Source organism: Tachypleus tridentatus, chromosome 13 (assembly GCF_004210375.1).
Source record: "Tachypleus tridentatus isolate NWPU-2018 chromosome 13, ASM421037v1, whole genome shotgun sequence".
NCBI classification, from domain to species: Eukaryota; Metazoa; Arthropoda; class Merostomata; order Xiphosura; family Limulidae; genus Tachypleus; species Tachypleus tridentatus.
In genome coordinates, this window is record NC_134837.1 from 96,443,858 (window position 1) to 96,456,515 (window position 12,658).

General features: G+C 34.0%; 1 protein-coding gene across 6 annotated transcripts in view; it reads left to right on the top strand.

Moving 5' to 3' along the window:
- The first annotated feature begins 915 nt into the window (after positions 1–915).
- Positions 916–12,658, top strand: part of LOC143240047 (cytoplasmic dynein 1 intermediate chain 1-like) — an 84,423-nt gene continuing 72,680 nt past the window's right edge. For all 6 annotated transcript variants that reach the window (XM_076481867.1, XM_076481869.1, XM_076481868.1 and 3 more), the window contains exons 1-2: positions 916–1,409; positions 8,654–8,750. In XM_076481867.1, the coding sequence (XP_076337982.1) occupies positions 1,311–1,409; positions 8,654–8,750 (196 nt within the window). In that variant the 5' untranslated portion in view covers positions 916–1,310. The remainder of the gene's footprint in view (positions 1,410–8,653; positions 8,751–12,658) is intronic.

The following is a 12,658-nucleotide window of genomic DNA, read 5'->3' on the forward strand; positions in this document are numbered from 1 at the left end:
AGTTACACAACCCCTTTCAAACATGTGGTCAGCTTCCGGTCAGTTACCTCTTTCTTTGTGAACCTGACGATGACCGAAGAAGGTCGAAACGTTGTTCGTTCTTCTATGTAAAAGTGTTTTCTCAGCCCAAACGAGCCGTTTTTGCATATAAATTTCTCAACAAGTGGGTTTCTCGTCATCACTGAGAACGTTCAATTGGCAACAATGCTAGCAGTGTTATTGTTGATTGTTATGCTCGAGAATATTCTACACATTTGGAGAACAGTCGAGATTTGCGCAATACACATTTAACAATATACTTTACATGCACCAAACTGTAACAAGCGCAGATATTAAAATAAAAGTATGAAGTAAATTCGTTACAGGCATTATAAAGCGATGGTCATTCTCACTATTTGCTGGTAAAAGAGTAGCCCAAGGGTTAACAGTGGATGATGATGAATATCTTCCTTACCTCTAGCCTTTCACTACTCAGTTAAGGACAGATATCACAGTTAACTCTCGTGCAGCTTTGTGTGAGATTAAAAACAAAGAGTTTGTTTTTTTGTTTTTGAATTTCGCGAAAAGCTACTCGAGGGCTATCTGTGCTAGCCGTCCTTAATTTATCAGTGTAAGACTAGAGGGAAGACAGCTAGTCATCACCACTCACCGCCAACTAGTAAGCTACTCTTTTACCAGCGAATAGTGGAATTGACCGTCACATTATAATGACCATACAGCTGATAGGGCGACCATGTTTGGTGCGACGGGGATTCGAACCCCAACCCTAAAGTTACGAGTGGAAAGGCTTAACCCATCTGGCCATGCCGGGCCTAAATAAAGAAACCTAAGTTATTGGAAGTGGGGTTCTCTATTTTAATAATATCTGTGAAAATTATCATATTATTTATTAGTAATTAAGTCTGGAAAACTGCTATGCTATGGATATAATTTATAGCTATTTTGAGGGAAAATTATCTCGCCGACATTTTCTTTAAGATTTGTGAAACAGCTGACATTAAAGATGCTTTTCCAGTTAAATATGTTGTACATGCTCAAACTTACCTATCTACAATGTTTTTCATGTTCATGGATATTTTTTTATGTATTTAAAGGTTTGATTTAATTTAACTTACTGAATTTGTGAAATTTGGAGGGTTCTCTTTGTCATAGATTAAAAGTATTTTTTCTCAGCTATTGAGAATTTCAAGTTTAGTGATATTCGTGCTGTGCAGTTAATGGTAGTTATGATACTATAAGTTGAAGAGATTGTAGAATTTTGTATGTTTCAGGAATTTAGTAATTAAAATAAGCGTCAAGTTCAGATAAAGATGGCTGACCGAAGGGCGGAATTAGAAAGAAAAAAGCAAAAGCTTGCAATGATAAGAGAAGAAAAAGAACGAAGAAAAAGAGAAAGAGAAGCAAAGGAGGTTAGGCTTATAAGTAAACATGTCTTGAGACTAAATCAAATACAAAATATTAGTTTCTTAGTAACTGTCATGTCTGTTAACTAAAATATAAACAAAATAAAGTAAGAGAGTAGTTCGTTGAATTTTGCTTTTTCTATTGGTTATAGGCATGTTGGCATTTCCAAAAAGAATTGTAGATATTTATTGCAAGACAGAGACAGAAAGTTGTGTTTTGTGGGTGTCACTGTAAAGCAAGAACATTGGATGTTCAGATTTTATATTCTTGCTTACTAATAACAATTGTTTGTTTATCAATAAACTTGTGATCAAAAACGTAGTTAATAAATACAAATTTCAATGCTGTACAAGATTTAATTTCGTAATTTAAGAGGAAATATTAAAGAGAAATTGTTCATTATGCCACATTATACATTTGTGCTATGAGATATACAGTTTACATTTTATTCATTCTACCATACAACATTTATGGTGCTTGGCCAGTTAAAAAATGAAAGCTTCATATGATAATAATTTACAATAAAAAATAAAGATTTCTCACCTAGTGTAGCTGAGATAACAAAACATTTAGCAAACATACCAGAAAATCCCCTCATCCCTTTATTGTTTTAAAGATAATTGTTTATTCATGTTTACCTGTCTCAAGTATGTATTTGTAGCCAATAGAAAATGGGTTTTGAACCACTTAAGTTTGACAGTTGTTTGTTAATTTTGAAGGTAGGATAATCAGAATGTACTATGAAATGTTAAAGTATGTTTAGCTACATTACTCCAAACAGAAATGAATTTTTAAAGCTATTTATATCTCAGTTAGTAAGCCAGATAAATTATAGTATTTTATTGATATTTATTGATTATTTTATTTGATGATGGGTAAGACATCAAAGCCAGAAGGAATCTTGGATTAAATTCACAACTAGCATATCCTCTACCACCATTTCCAAAGTCATTTGGGAAAAGATTTGAAAGGTCAGTGGGCAGTATCACTTTGCCCCCTCTTGATCTTGCTTTCTGATGGCCAGGAAGTAACTGATACCCAGAGCATCGCCGATACTCTAGGTGAAAGCTTTTGCTCGATATCTGGCATATCTGCCTCTTCTTCCACCTTCTTAGCCATCAAGACTCGAGCAGAGCAATCACCTGTTTCCTTTCGAGCTGATTGTCTCTGTGACTATAATCGTCCCTTTACACTGGTGGAACTGAAACTGGCCCTTCATCGGTCTGGCAGTACATTGGTTGGACCAGATGATGTACACTATGAGATGTTGTGCCATCTATCTCCTGCTTCTCTTGCTGTACTTCTGGTTGTTTTTAAGCAGATCTGGCAGGAGAATGTTTTTCCTGTTGCCTGGTACAAGGCTATTGTCCTGCCTTTCTCCAAGCCTGGGATGAATCCCAAGATTCCTACAAACTACTGTCTAATTGCTTTGACGAGCTCTCTCTGTAAGACCTTAAAAAGGATGGTTAATACTCATCTTGTTTGGTTCCTTGAATCAAACCTCCTCTCATCCACCCAGTGTTGGTTCCAACAACAGTGCTCCACCATGGACACACCTGATTTGACTTGAAACGTCAATCAGAGAAGCCTTTCTCAAATAACAATATTTTGTATCAATATTCTTTGACATTGAGAAGGCTTATGATACAATGTGGAGGTTTGGCATTTTGTGAGACCTCCATATATATGGGTTATGTGGCCATTTGCCCAATTTTTATTAAAAATTTTTTAATGGATGGGAGATTTCGAGTTCGTGTGGGTTTGACACTTTCACGCTCTTTTCTACAGGAACTTGGAGTTCCTCAGGGCATTGTTCTGAGTGTCACAGTTTTCAGTATAAAAATTAATGCCATCACTGAACAACTCCCTCTCATTGTTGCAAACATCTCATGTCAGTCGTCGAACATGAGGTATATTGAGCAACAGCTACAGAATGCCTTCAATTGTTTACTGAAGTGGACCACAGCAAACGGCTTTACCTTCTCTCTCTCTAAAACTGTTTGCATGCACTTTTGCTGCCAACAGGGTATTCACCCTGATCATGAACTTTGTATTAGTAAAGTTGTGCTACCTGTGGTCTCTATAACAAAGTTCTTGGAGCTTATCTTTGACTGTAAGCTAACCTTTATACCACACATCAAGCAGTTATGGGTCAAATGTACAAAAGCACTGAACATTCTTCATGTTCTTTCTACCACCACTTATGGAGTGGATCGATGTTCTATGCTAAAGATATATTGTGCTCTTATTCAATCGAAACTCTATTCTGGATCACTGGTCAGTGGCCTTAAAGATGCTAGACCCTATTCATCATCAAGGACTTAGGCTCTGCACTGGGGCTTTATGCACTTCCCCAGTTCAGAGCTTATATGTAGAGTATCATGAACCTTCTTTGTTCCTCTGCCATTTGCAACTGTCTTTACTATGTGCTTTGAAACTTCATTCTTTACCAAAGCATCCCACCTGGGGTTATGTTTTCCTTCCTCAATGGGCCATACTTTTTCAGACCAGACGGTCTGCCATTGCTCCTTTTGGCCTTCATGTCCAGGTGCAGTTAGATTAATTGGGTCTGTCCTTGGATAACATTGCTGTATCCATTGGTCAGCCCATCCCACCATGGCTTCTTACAGTCTCCAATTGCAACTTATCTTTAAGTAATCTGAGAAAAGTAGACACTCCTGATTGGAAATACTATCTGCTATTTACTGAACATCTTTTGAACCATTTTTCCATTCCTATTTGTACAGATGGTTTGAAATCAGGTGACTGTGTGGGCTCTGCCATTGGCTCGGTGGTTGCGTGTAGAATCCCCTCTACAGCTTCTGTGTTTACTGCTGAACTGTATGCCATTTCTCTTGCCCTGAATCACATAGAAGCTAAGAAGTACTCGAACTGCTGATTTATACTGACTCGCTTAGTTCTCTGCTGGCTCTGGAATCGTTTTATGTTAGTTCTCACCCTGTTATCACTGATATTCATAATCGACTGGCCAATTTCTCTTTGAGATGTTGGTATTCACAGGAACAGGCTCGCCAACACCTCAGCTAAATCTGTCTGCTCTGGCACTATCACTGCTATACCTGTTCCATACATGGATTGTGGTCCTGTATTCAAGGCTTGGGTTTTTGCTAGTTAGCAGCTGACTTGGAGTGAGCAACTTAAAAACAAGTTTTTCCAAATAAAACCCTCCATTGGACTTTGGCCATCTTGCTTTCGTAAGGATTGGAAAGCAGTTGTTCTAACTAGACTATGCATTGGCCACAGTTTTTAACTCATTTTCTTTTATCTGGGACTGATGCACCAATGTGTTATCTGTGTAACACTCAGGTCACAATCAGCCATATTTTACTGTCTTGCCGTCATTACAACTCCCAACCACAGCACCATTTTAAACATGCTTTGTCCCATGGTTTATTCGTAATGTTAGACAGTGTTATTGGTGATGGTGACATTGATCACTTTAGAAATGTTTTTACTTTTTTAATGGCCATTGATCTTTTTAATGCTATTTAAGTTTTTTTAAGTTATACATTAGACCTTTTTTAATGTGATTCCTGTTTAAGAATCAAAGTACATCTAGTTTGATTTGAAATTAAAAAAATGACCATAACATCAAATAACTCAACCAGGACTAGAAAGGCCAACTTCAGATGACTAATACTGATTTTTGAAGTTACCTGTTAGTCATCCTGGCAAGTTATAATTATTAAAATGTTGCTATAAGTCTTTTAAAACTTGTATTACTTTACCTTCTGAAAATAGCCATAATGTCAAATACCTCAAAACCAAGACTAGAAAGGCCAACTTCAGGTTGCTAATGCTGAAATTTGAACTTACCCATTAGTCATCCTGGTGAGTTATGATAATTACAATTATGCTAGAGACAGTCCTTTACAATTTGTATTACTGTAGTTTTTTCTTACCACTGTAGACTAGATGTAAAAATTGGATTTAATGCTATTTATGTTTTTAATTCAAGAATTAAACTTTGTTTTACCGTAATTTCCTTTTGTGAATTTTAATAACTTTACTTAAATTTTTAACTTTTTACTGGATGTTTGGTGTAGATAGCCTAGTTGCTTTGCTCCATAAAACACCAAACTAACCAACCAACGTTTTTTTTTTTTTTACTGGTTGTTAGCACAGATAGCCTAGTTGATTTGCACCAATAAATGACAACAAAACAACAACCTAAGATATAATAAAGAGTTTCTTGCGTTTGCATGCTTTTTAGACCAAGTATTTTGTTTTGCTAGATAAAGTATGTGGGTTTCATAGTGATTTGTTTTTGGGGTATGATTATTATTTCTTCATACCTATAAATACTAACAAAACAGAAGCAGTTTTTAATAATAATAACAAGGTTTGAAACTACAAATTTAAGTAATTAGCAGAAATGCTGCCCTATGGATGGCTGTTTGGTCAAGATATTGGTGAGCTGATTGGTGTGTTTCTCTTTAATATTTCTCACTACTTCTAACTGCATAATGGTCAGCAGTTTGATGTGCTTTTGTATTTTGGTTTATTCTTGTCTTCTTCTCACTGGACTTCCCTCATAACTTTTGAGCCTGTCTTTTTCTTGCTCTATCTGTAAGTTGTATCCTGCCACTCCATTTTCTTTTTTTTTTTTTTAATTTCTAACTGACTTTATGAAAAATCACTTTTTTGCTTGGCACTTTTTAGATCATGATTTGTATGTTTTTGACCATATATGTTCATACTACAGTAAAAAAATACTTGTGTAGGTTACGAAGTCTAGGTTGCATATTGTGTGCAACGAACTTCATATGAAGGACTAGTGTTTCCTTTGGTCACAGAAGATTTCATTTTATAGCATACACTTGGATTCTCCAGTAGAAAAAGTTCTGAAATATCAGTGATCCTCCATAAGGAAGACTCACTGAAATTCTGCATTAAACCCACTTAACTACAATTTTAATTTATTAAAAAATCAATTTTATTAATAATAATAAATGTATGAAATTTAAAGTACATTATTAAAAAGGAAATAAGTACCATTTCTCCATTAATCCTATCACAACAGGTCATGGGTCGAAGGCCATGCCATTGCCTCTGTTGACTTGCATCCAGACTTTTATTGAACCACTATTTTATGAATAAGTTGGTATAAAATTATAGATTATAATTCAAATTTTAGAATTACATATTATTTAATTTCTTAATTTAAAGTAAATATCAAAACACACCTAAATATCAATTTTTGTGAGTCATGGTATATTGCATGCAGTATTGGTTCAAGTAAGACATTTGTAATGTCACAATACAAAGACTATAGTTTTGTACAAATTAGGAACTCAAAATACCAGTCTTGATAAGCTAGAATATAAAACACGAACCTCATATCATATCGTTTTGCTAAGATATAGCTAGTGTAGTGAATCATACACATTAACTCTGTTTACCTCTTACCAGTTTTGGAAATGGCTTCTTTTATACATTTTCTTCAATATATGACATGTAAATAATCAATCAACATTTATAATGTCCCTTGTGGCTTTTTCAGTCATGTTAATCTGTTAGAAGTTTTGTTCTTTTGAACCAAGATTTAAAGGAGGTAGGTTGTGTCTTTCACAGCTTTAAACTTCATTCATTTGTTCGATTTAAATACAGCTCAGTTACTAAGCTTAATAAATGATAGTGAAATTCTAGGGTATTAATATAGTAACTTATGATTTTTTAGTAATTACACTGTATATATAAAACCTAAAATAATTTCATTTAATATCCTTCCTGTATAAAATTGTAAAAGGCTTAGCAACCTAGTGCAAAGATCATAGTTAGGAGAGGTAATTGTTTGCTTTACTTCTTTATTTACCTTTCTGTATAAGTACTAGTTCACTGAAGCATAGTCAAGACAGGTCACTTTGTAAAGACCAAAGATTAGTTTCATGTTATTGGATATGATGACATGAGTGCACGAGCAAAGTCATTGTAACTTCTATGTTACCCAGGCATGACTGGAAGGTCGATTTTACAAATACGTATAAAGTTATGAGACTTTAGTTACTCAGACTTAAGCATTTGTACTTTTGTGTCATAATTTATCTTCATTCTAGAACAAGAAAAAGCATAATTTATATTGTATTTCCTAATTTGTTCATGGTGGTTACGGGTGCAGTCACATTAATAGACTCTACATCAGGGGTTCCCAACCTTTTGGCACCCGCGACATGAAAATGTAATTGATGAAATAAAATTAATGTTATCCCAAGCTTCTTCTAACAAGGCTATGCGACTCCCCTGCCAAGGCTGGGAACCCTGCTCTACATAGTTAGGGTAGAGAAAATGTATAGTCTTTTTGAAAACCAACATTTGAAATATATTTAGGAAGTTTAAAGATAACACAAGTAATTTTTGGGATGAAGAATAGTTTTTTAATCATAACATGAACATTGCTTTGCACTTGACAAATGACAAAATAGACTCACTATTTTTATCAAGAAATCTTTAGTAAAAGTGTTTGATTAAAAACAGATTTTTTTTTTACAAAAATTACAATTTTTGCTTAAAGTCTACCTAATTTTCTGAAGATACACATACTGCATCAAAATTATAAATACTTAATGTGCACAAATGTGTATACAAACTCGTATATTATATTGAACCCACTGCGAAAGGGTTAAAGAAATGATTTAGAAAACCATGTTTTAAAATAAGGTCCTATGTTATTTAATTTTAGCAAGCTTCTATTTTACATTTTTGGTTTTTGTACAGTTTAAAGGACTTATTACTTGAAAAAGTGAACAGCTGTACTAAATTAACTTGTATATATGTCACACAGTTGTAATGAAACATTTTTCTATATGGTTTCCTCCACTTCAGTAGTATATTGCTGGTAAGGTACAAAATAATTTTCAAATAACTACACAGAGCTTCTAAACAATGAAAAAGAAGGGTATTTGCAAAATACCTACTGTGTGATTCTGAACATTAATCTTATCCACTAAAATGGCCAGTAATGATGAATAGAAGTAGAAGAACAGTGAAGTATAATAAGTCTTCAGCACTGCTGGGGTTCTCATAACTTTTGATTAATAGGAAAAAGATGCAGACAGCTAGTTGGTTGTTTAAAATATTTGTCTTTTTTGTTACAAAAGGGGGGGATAGAAAAGTTTTCAATCTTTAATAATTGATATTAAGGCACATTGCTTTGACTTGAAAGAAGTCTTAAAAAATGAAAATTGAAATGTGATTAATATTCACTATTTTTGTGTTTTTGATTTTATAGAGTGAAGATCTCCCTGTGCGGGTGACAAAACCAGACAAGGATTTAAGAACTGAAACAGAAGAATTATTGTCTTCCCTTGGGATACCATTAGGAAGTGGTAACAAAAAAAATTTGTTATTGGGGTCAAATATTTTACCAAATTTTTACATAAGATTTTGTAAACATTAAAATATTTCAGGATATATGCTAACACAGTAAAAACACTTTTTAGGATATATTAAATTTCTATGCATGGTCATGTTAAAGTAGTGATTTTCATGCGTGCCATTTTTCCCCTGAAACGTGGATTTCCGCAGTTTTCAAACGGCTAACGATCGCCCACAAGATTCGTGTAAATTCGAGGAGAAAATATGAGCGATTTGGGGGCCGGGTAGGTGGTTTTTGAGGAGAAATCGTATTTTTTCAATGTTTAGTGCAGAAAAAAAAAATTTGACCGCCGTCTTGGAGGCAGTCTCGTTTCGTCTCGTTGCAGGTCTCGTGGTCTGGTATCGTGTGCATACCAGACGATAAAATATTCTCTACGCTCCAAATAAACAACAGCGATTGAAATGTTTAAAAGTAAAGATGTTCATTTTGATCATGTAGACAAGAGAATGTGTAAGGACATTAGATCAGCAGCTTCAAAGTATACCTCAAAGCTGAGGGAGAATCAGAAGAAAAGAGCAGAAAGGCTTGAGGCCTATGGTTCTGTGAAATCTGGCCCAGCCACCTTGGCTAAAGAAAAAGTCCAGAAAGCTGCAGAGGCACAGAGAGCTGCCCATTCAGAGAAGGAAAGAAAAAAAGCTCGGAAGAGAGCACTGGAAACCCTTGTCTCAAAAAAAGAGGAAAGTAGCCAAGATTGATTAAAGGAAATTAAGTGATTTGAAATTTGACTGTAATTTATGCAGCAGAGCAGAAGTTAATATCAGTGACTGAAAAACATTTTATTATTATCTGCAGCATACAGTGCCAGTGGTTTATTTTAGAGCATATCATTAATTTTATTTTGAAGAAATGTCAAAGCTTTCCTTGATTTGCTGTTTCAGTTTGGATTGTGAAAGAATGAAAAATATACTGATATTGAGGTACCAGTAATTTACTGACAAGATTGTATAGATGAACAAGTTTTACTGTAGGTAGTCATGTAGAGTAATTTTAAGTAATTTGAAATTTTAATGGAATACATGCAGCAGAGCAGTAGTTGTTGATGTCAGTGACTGTACAAAATTTAATTTCTGAGGCATATCACTGATATCAGTAGTTTAATATTGAACCATATCAGTAGTTGAATTTTTAAGCAATGTCATAGCTTTCCTTCATATGCTGTTTTAGTTTGTATTATCAATTTGTGAAAGAATGGAAAATTCACTGACATTAAGGTACCAGTAGTATAATGACAAGATTGCATAGATGAACAATTTGAACTGTAGGTAGTCATGATTAGTCAAAAGAGTAATTTTATGTGATTTGAAAATTGTATGGAATATATGCAGCAGAGAAGTAGTTATTGGCAATGACTGTAAAACATTTAATTGGCAGCATACCAGTAGTTGATGATGATGATGTTATTGATGACAAAAAGGATAATAATGAAATGATTTGTATTTGAAATATTTACTGAGTTATTTTGGCTTTCTTAACTCATATTACTAATATATTTTGATTTAGAAAAAAATTAAACTGAATAAATAGCAAATAAACAATCTTAAATTTCATTTATTTACTTTTTATTTTATTTGTCAATTTTAAATATTTTGATATATCTTCTAAAAAATGAATGCAAATTAAAAGAATAAATCAATCTGCTAAAAACTGTAAATGAAAGTTATATTTTTTATTAGTTTGATTTAGTCTTTTAATTTCCTTTTGTTATTTTATATGATATATATTGTGTACTTTTCCAACATTGCAATGTCAAAAACATAAAGAAATTATGTCCCAGATTGCACCAAATCACACCAAATAGCATCCATTTTTTAAAAATTTCCTGGGGGTTATGCCCCCAGACCCCCCCTAGCCTCTGGCACCAGGCTATATACCTTTTCCTCTTTTTTTTTCATAAATGCCATTGGCATCCCTGGATTTTGAATGAAAGAGGTGGTATGGAGTAAGGTTTTAAATATGTATGTGCAAGTTACTTTAAAATTCAGTTTTGATATATACATATAAATAATTTGAAGGTTCAAAATTATTTTTCTTTTACAAAATTTAGAGCCAGAGTACTAAAAACAATGCTTATGGCCAAAAAATGCTTCCAGTACAACTATGGATAAAAGCTGTAAGCTTGTGTAACTGGAAAAAAAATTGTGTTGTTGAGAGTCCATTACATCAAATAATGTGTAGAGTTTATAGTAAAAATATAAATATTATAAAGATTGACTATGCAATTAAAAACTAAGACATGTAAAGCAATTGTGATTTGTATAATTTTTTTTAATTTTCTAAGAAATATATTTGAAAAATTTCTCAGAGGCTAAATGACTCTTTCCCTTGTGGCTCAGCAATAAAGTTGAGGGCTTGAACTAAAATTTGAGGTTTGATTCTTGTGAAGGCTATAGCTTAGGTGGCCCATTGTGTAAATTGTTGTTAAAAACCTAAATAAAGGCAGGAGTAATAAGGAAATTAAATTCCAATACACTACTTTCTTTCTTTCATAAAATTAGCTTTTCTCATTTGGTGCTGCCTTTCATATGCAATCTTCTTTATAATGCATGCAACAAGCCTCCTGCACCAGGCATCATCTCTCCACCAAAAGAACAGACACTACCAATACATGACACAGTAACTCTATGTGCCATTATCAAACCATTGCTTTTTGCTTGGTTGTGCTTGTGTTCAGATGACTTCTTTTTTTTCAGTACTTCTTGAAGTGATTTAACTAATTTTATTTTAATAATTTTCCATTTAAATTTTGAAGGCATTTGATTTACTCATGTTTTACAGCTTGTTTGTTTAATGTCAGGTATGAATTTCAAAATTAATGTTACCACTTTAGATACATTTCATTTATCTGATTCTGTAATTCAGGCCACATTTGTGGGTGACCTGTTGGGGGAATTATTGGCATTTACTTTGCAGGAACATTGAACATTATATAGAACAACTTTTGTCTCCTTATGTTCCCTTCTTCCTCTCATGCTTTTCAATCCAAGCCAAGCTGATGAGGATTTTGATCATTTGTTCCTTCCCTCCCAGAGTATGCTGTGTCTTCCCAAGCCCTCCCTCAGGATTCTGATTGGCTTTGGTCATCTTTCTTGGATTTATTTCTGAAGTATAGGTATGTGTTGTTTTCTCTGTTATTCCTATTTATTATGATCCAAGTCTTTCCCTATGATGTGATTCTTCCTCCTAATTTATTTAGTTTTCTCCTATTCCCTGATATTCAGGTTCAAAATAAAAGTTTTGTCTTTTAGCTAGGTTATAGCACTAGTGTGCCTCATCCTTTGTGGATTTTAGATCTGTCTGCTTTCTTTTAACACAGGTGGGATTGTCCATATGTGGACCTGCAGTTGTTGGGGCTTATTTTTGCCTGCATAGGAGCTGATTCTGAATTTCCTGTTCAGAGGGAGAGAGAGACTGGAGGATGATCATCATCCTGTTATGTCTCAGTTGATAAGTTCACATCCCCCAATTCATAATGGAATCCTGTATATCTCAGAAGGGCTTGTATGGGTATTAACACTTATTGACAAGCAGAGAACAACATTTTGATCTTCCTAGGTCATGTTCATGTAAACAAAGAGTTTGTCACTGATTGTTGCTGGGCACATCTTAGGGGCAAGAGTATAAACAGGTATGGGGATTGTAGGGGCATTGCAGTTGAATGTTAGGTTATAAATTAGCACAAGTATGAAGGTGTTCCTTTATATTGGTTTTATTTTGGTTTTAATTGCTGTATAGGTAGGGCTTCATTGATTTTGTGTTTCTTTATATTTGTTTTCCTACTTAGTAGCTGGGTGTTTTCTTTGGTTATGTTGTGTGTATTTGATTTGCAGTATTCAAAAATGTGTTCTTTGAATTTGGTTT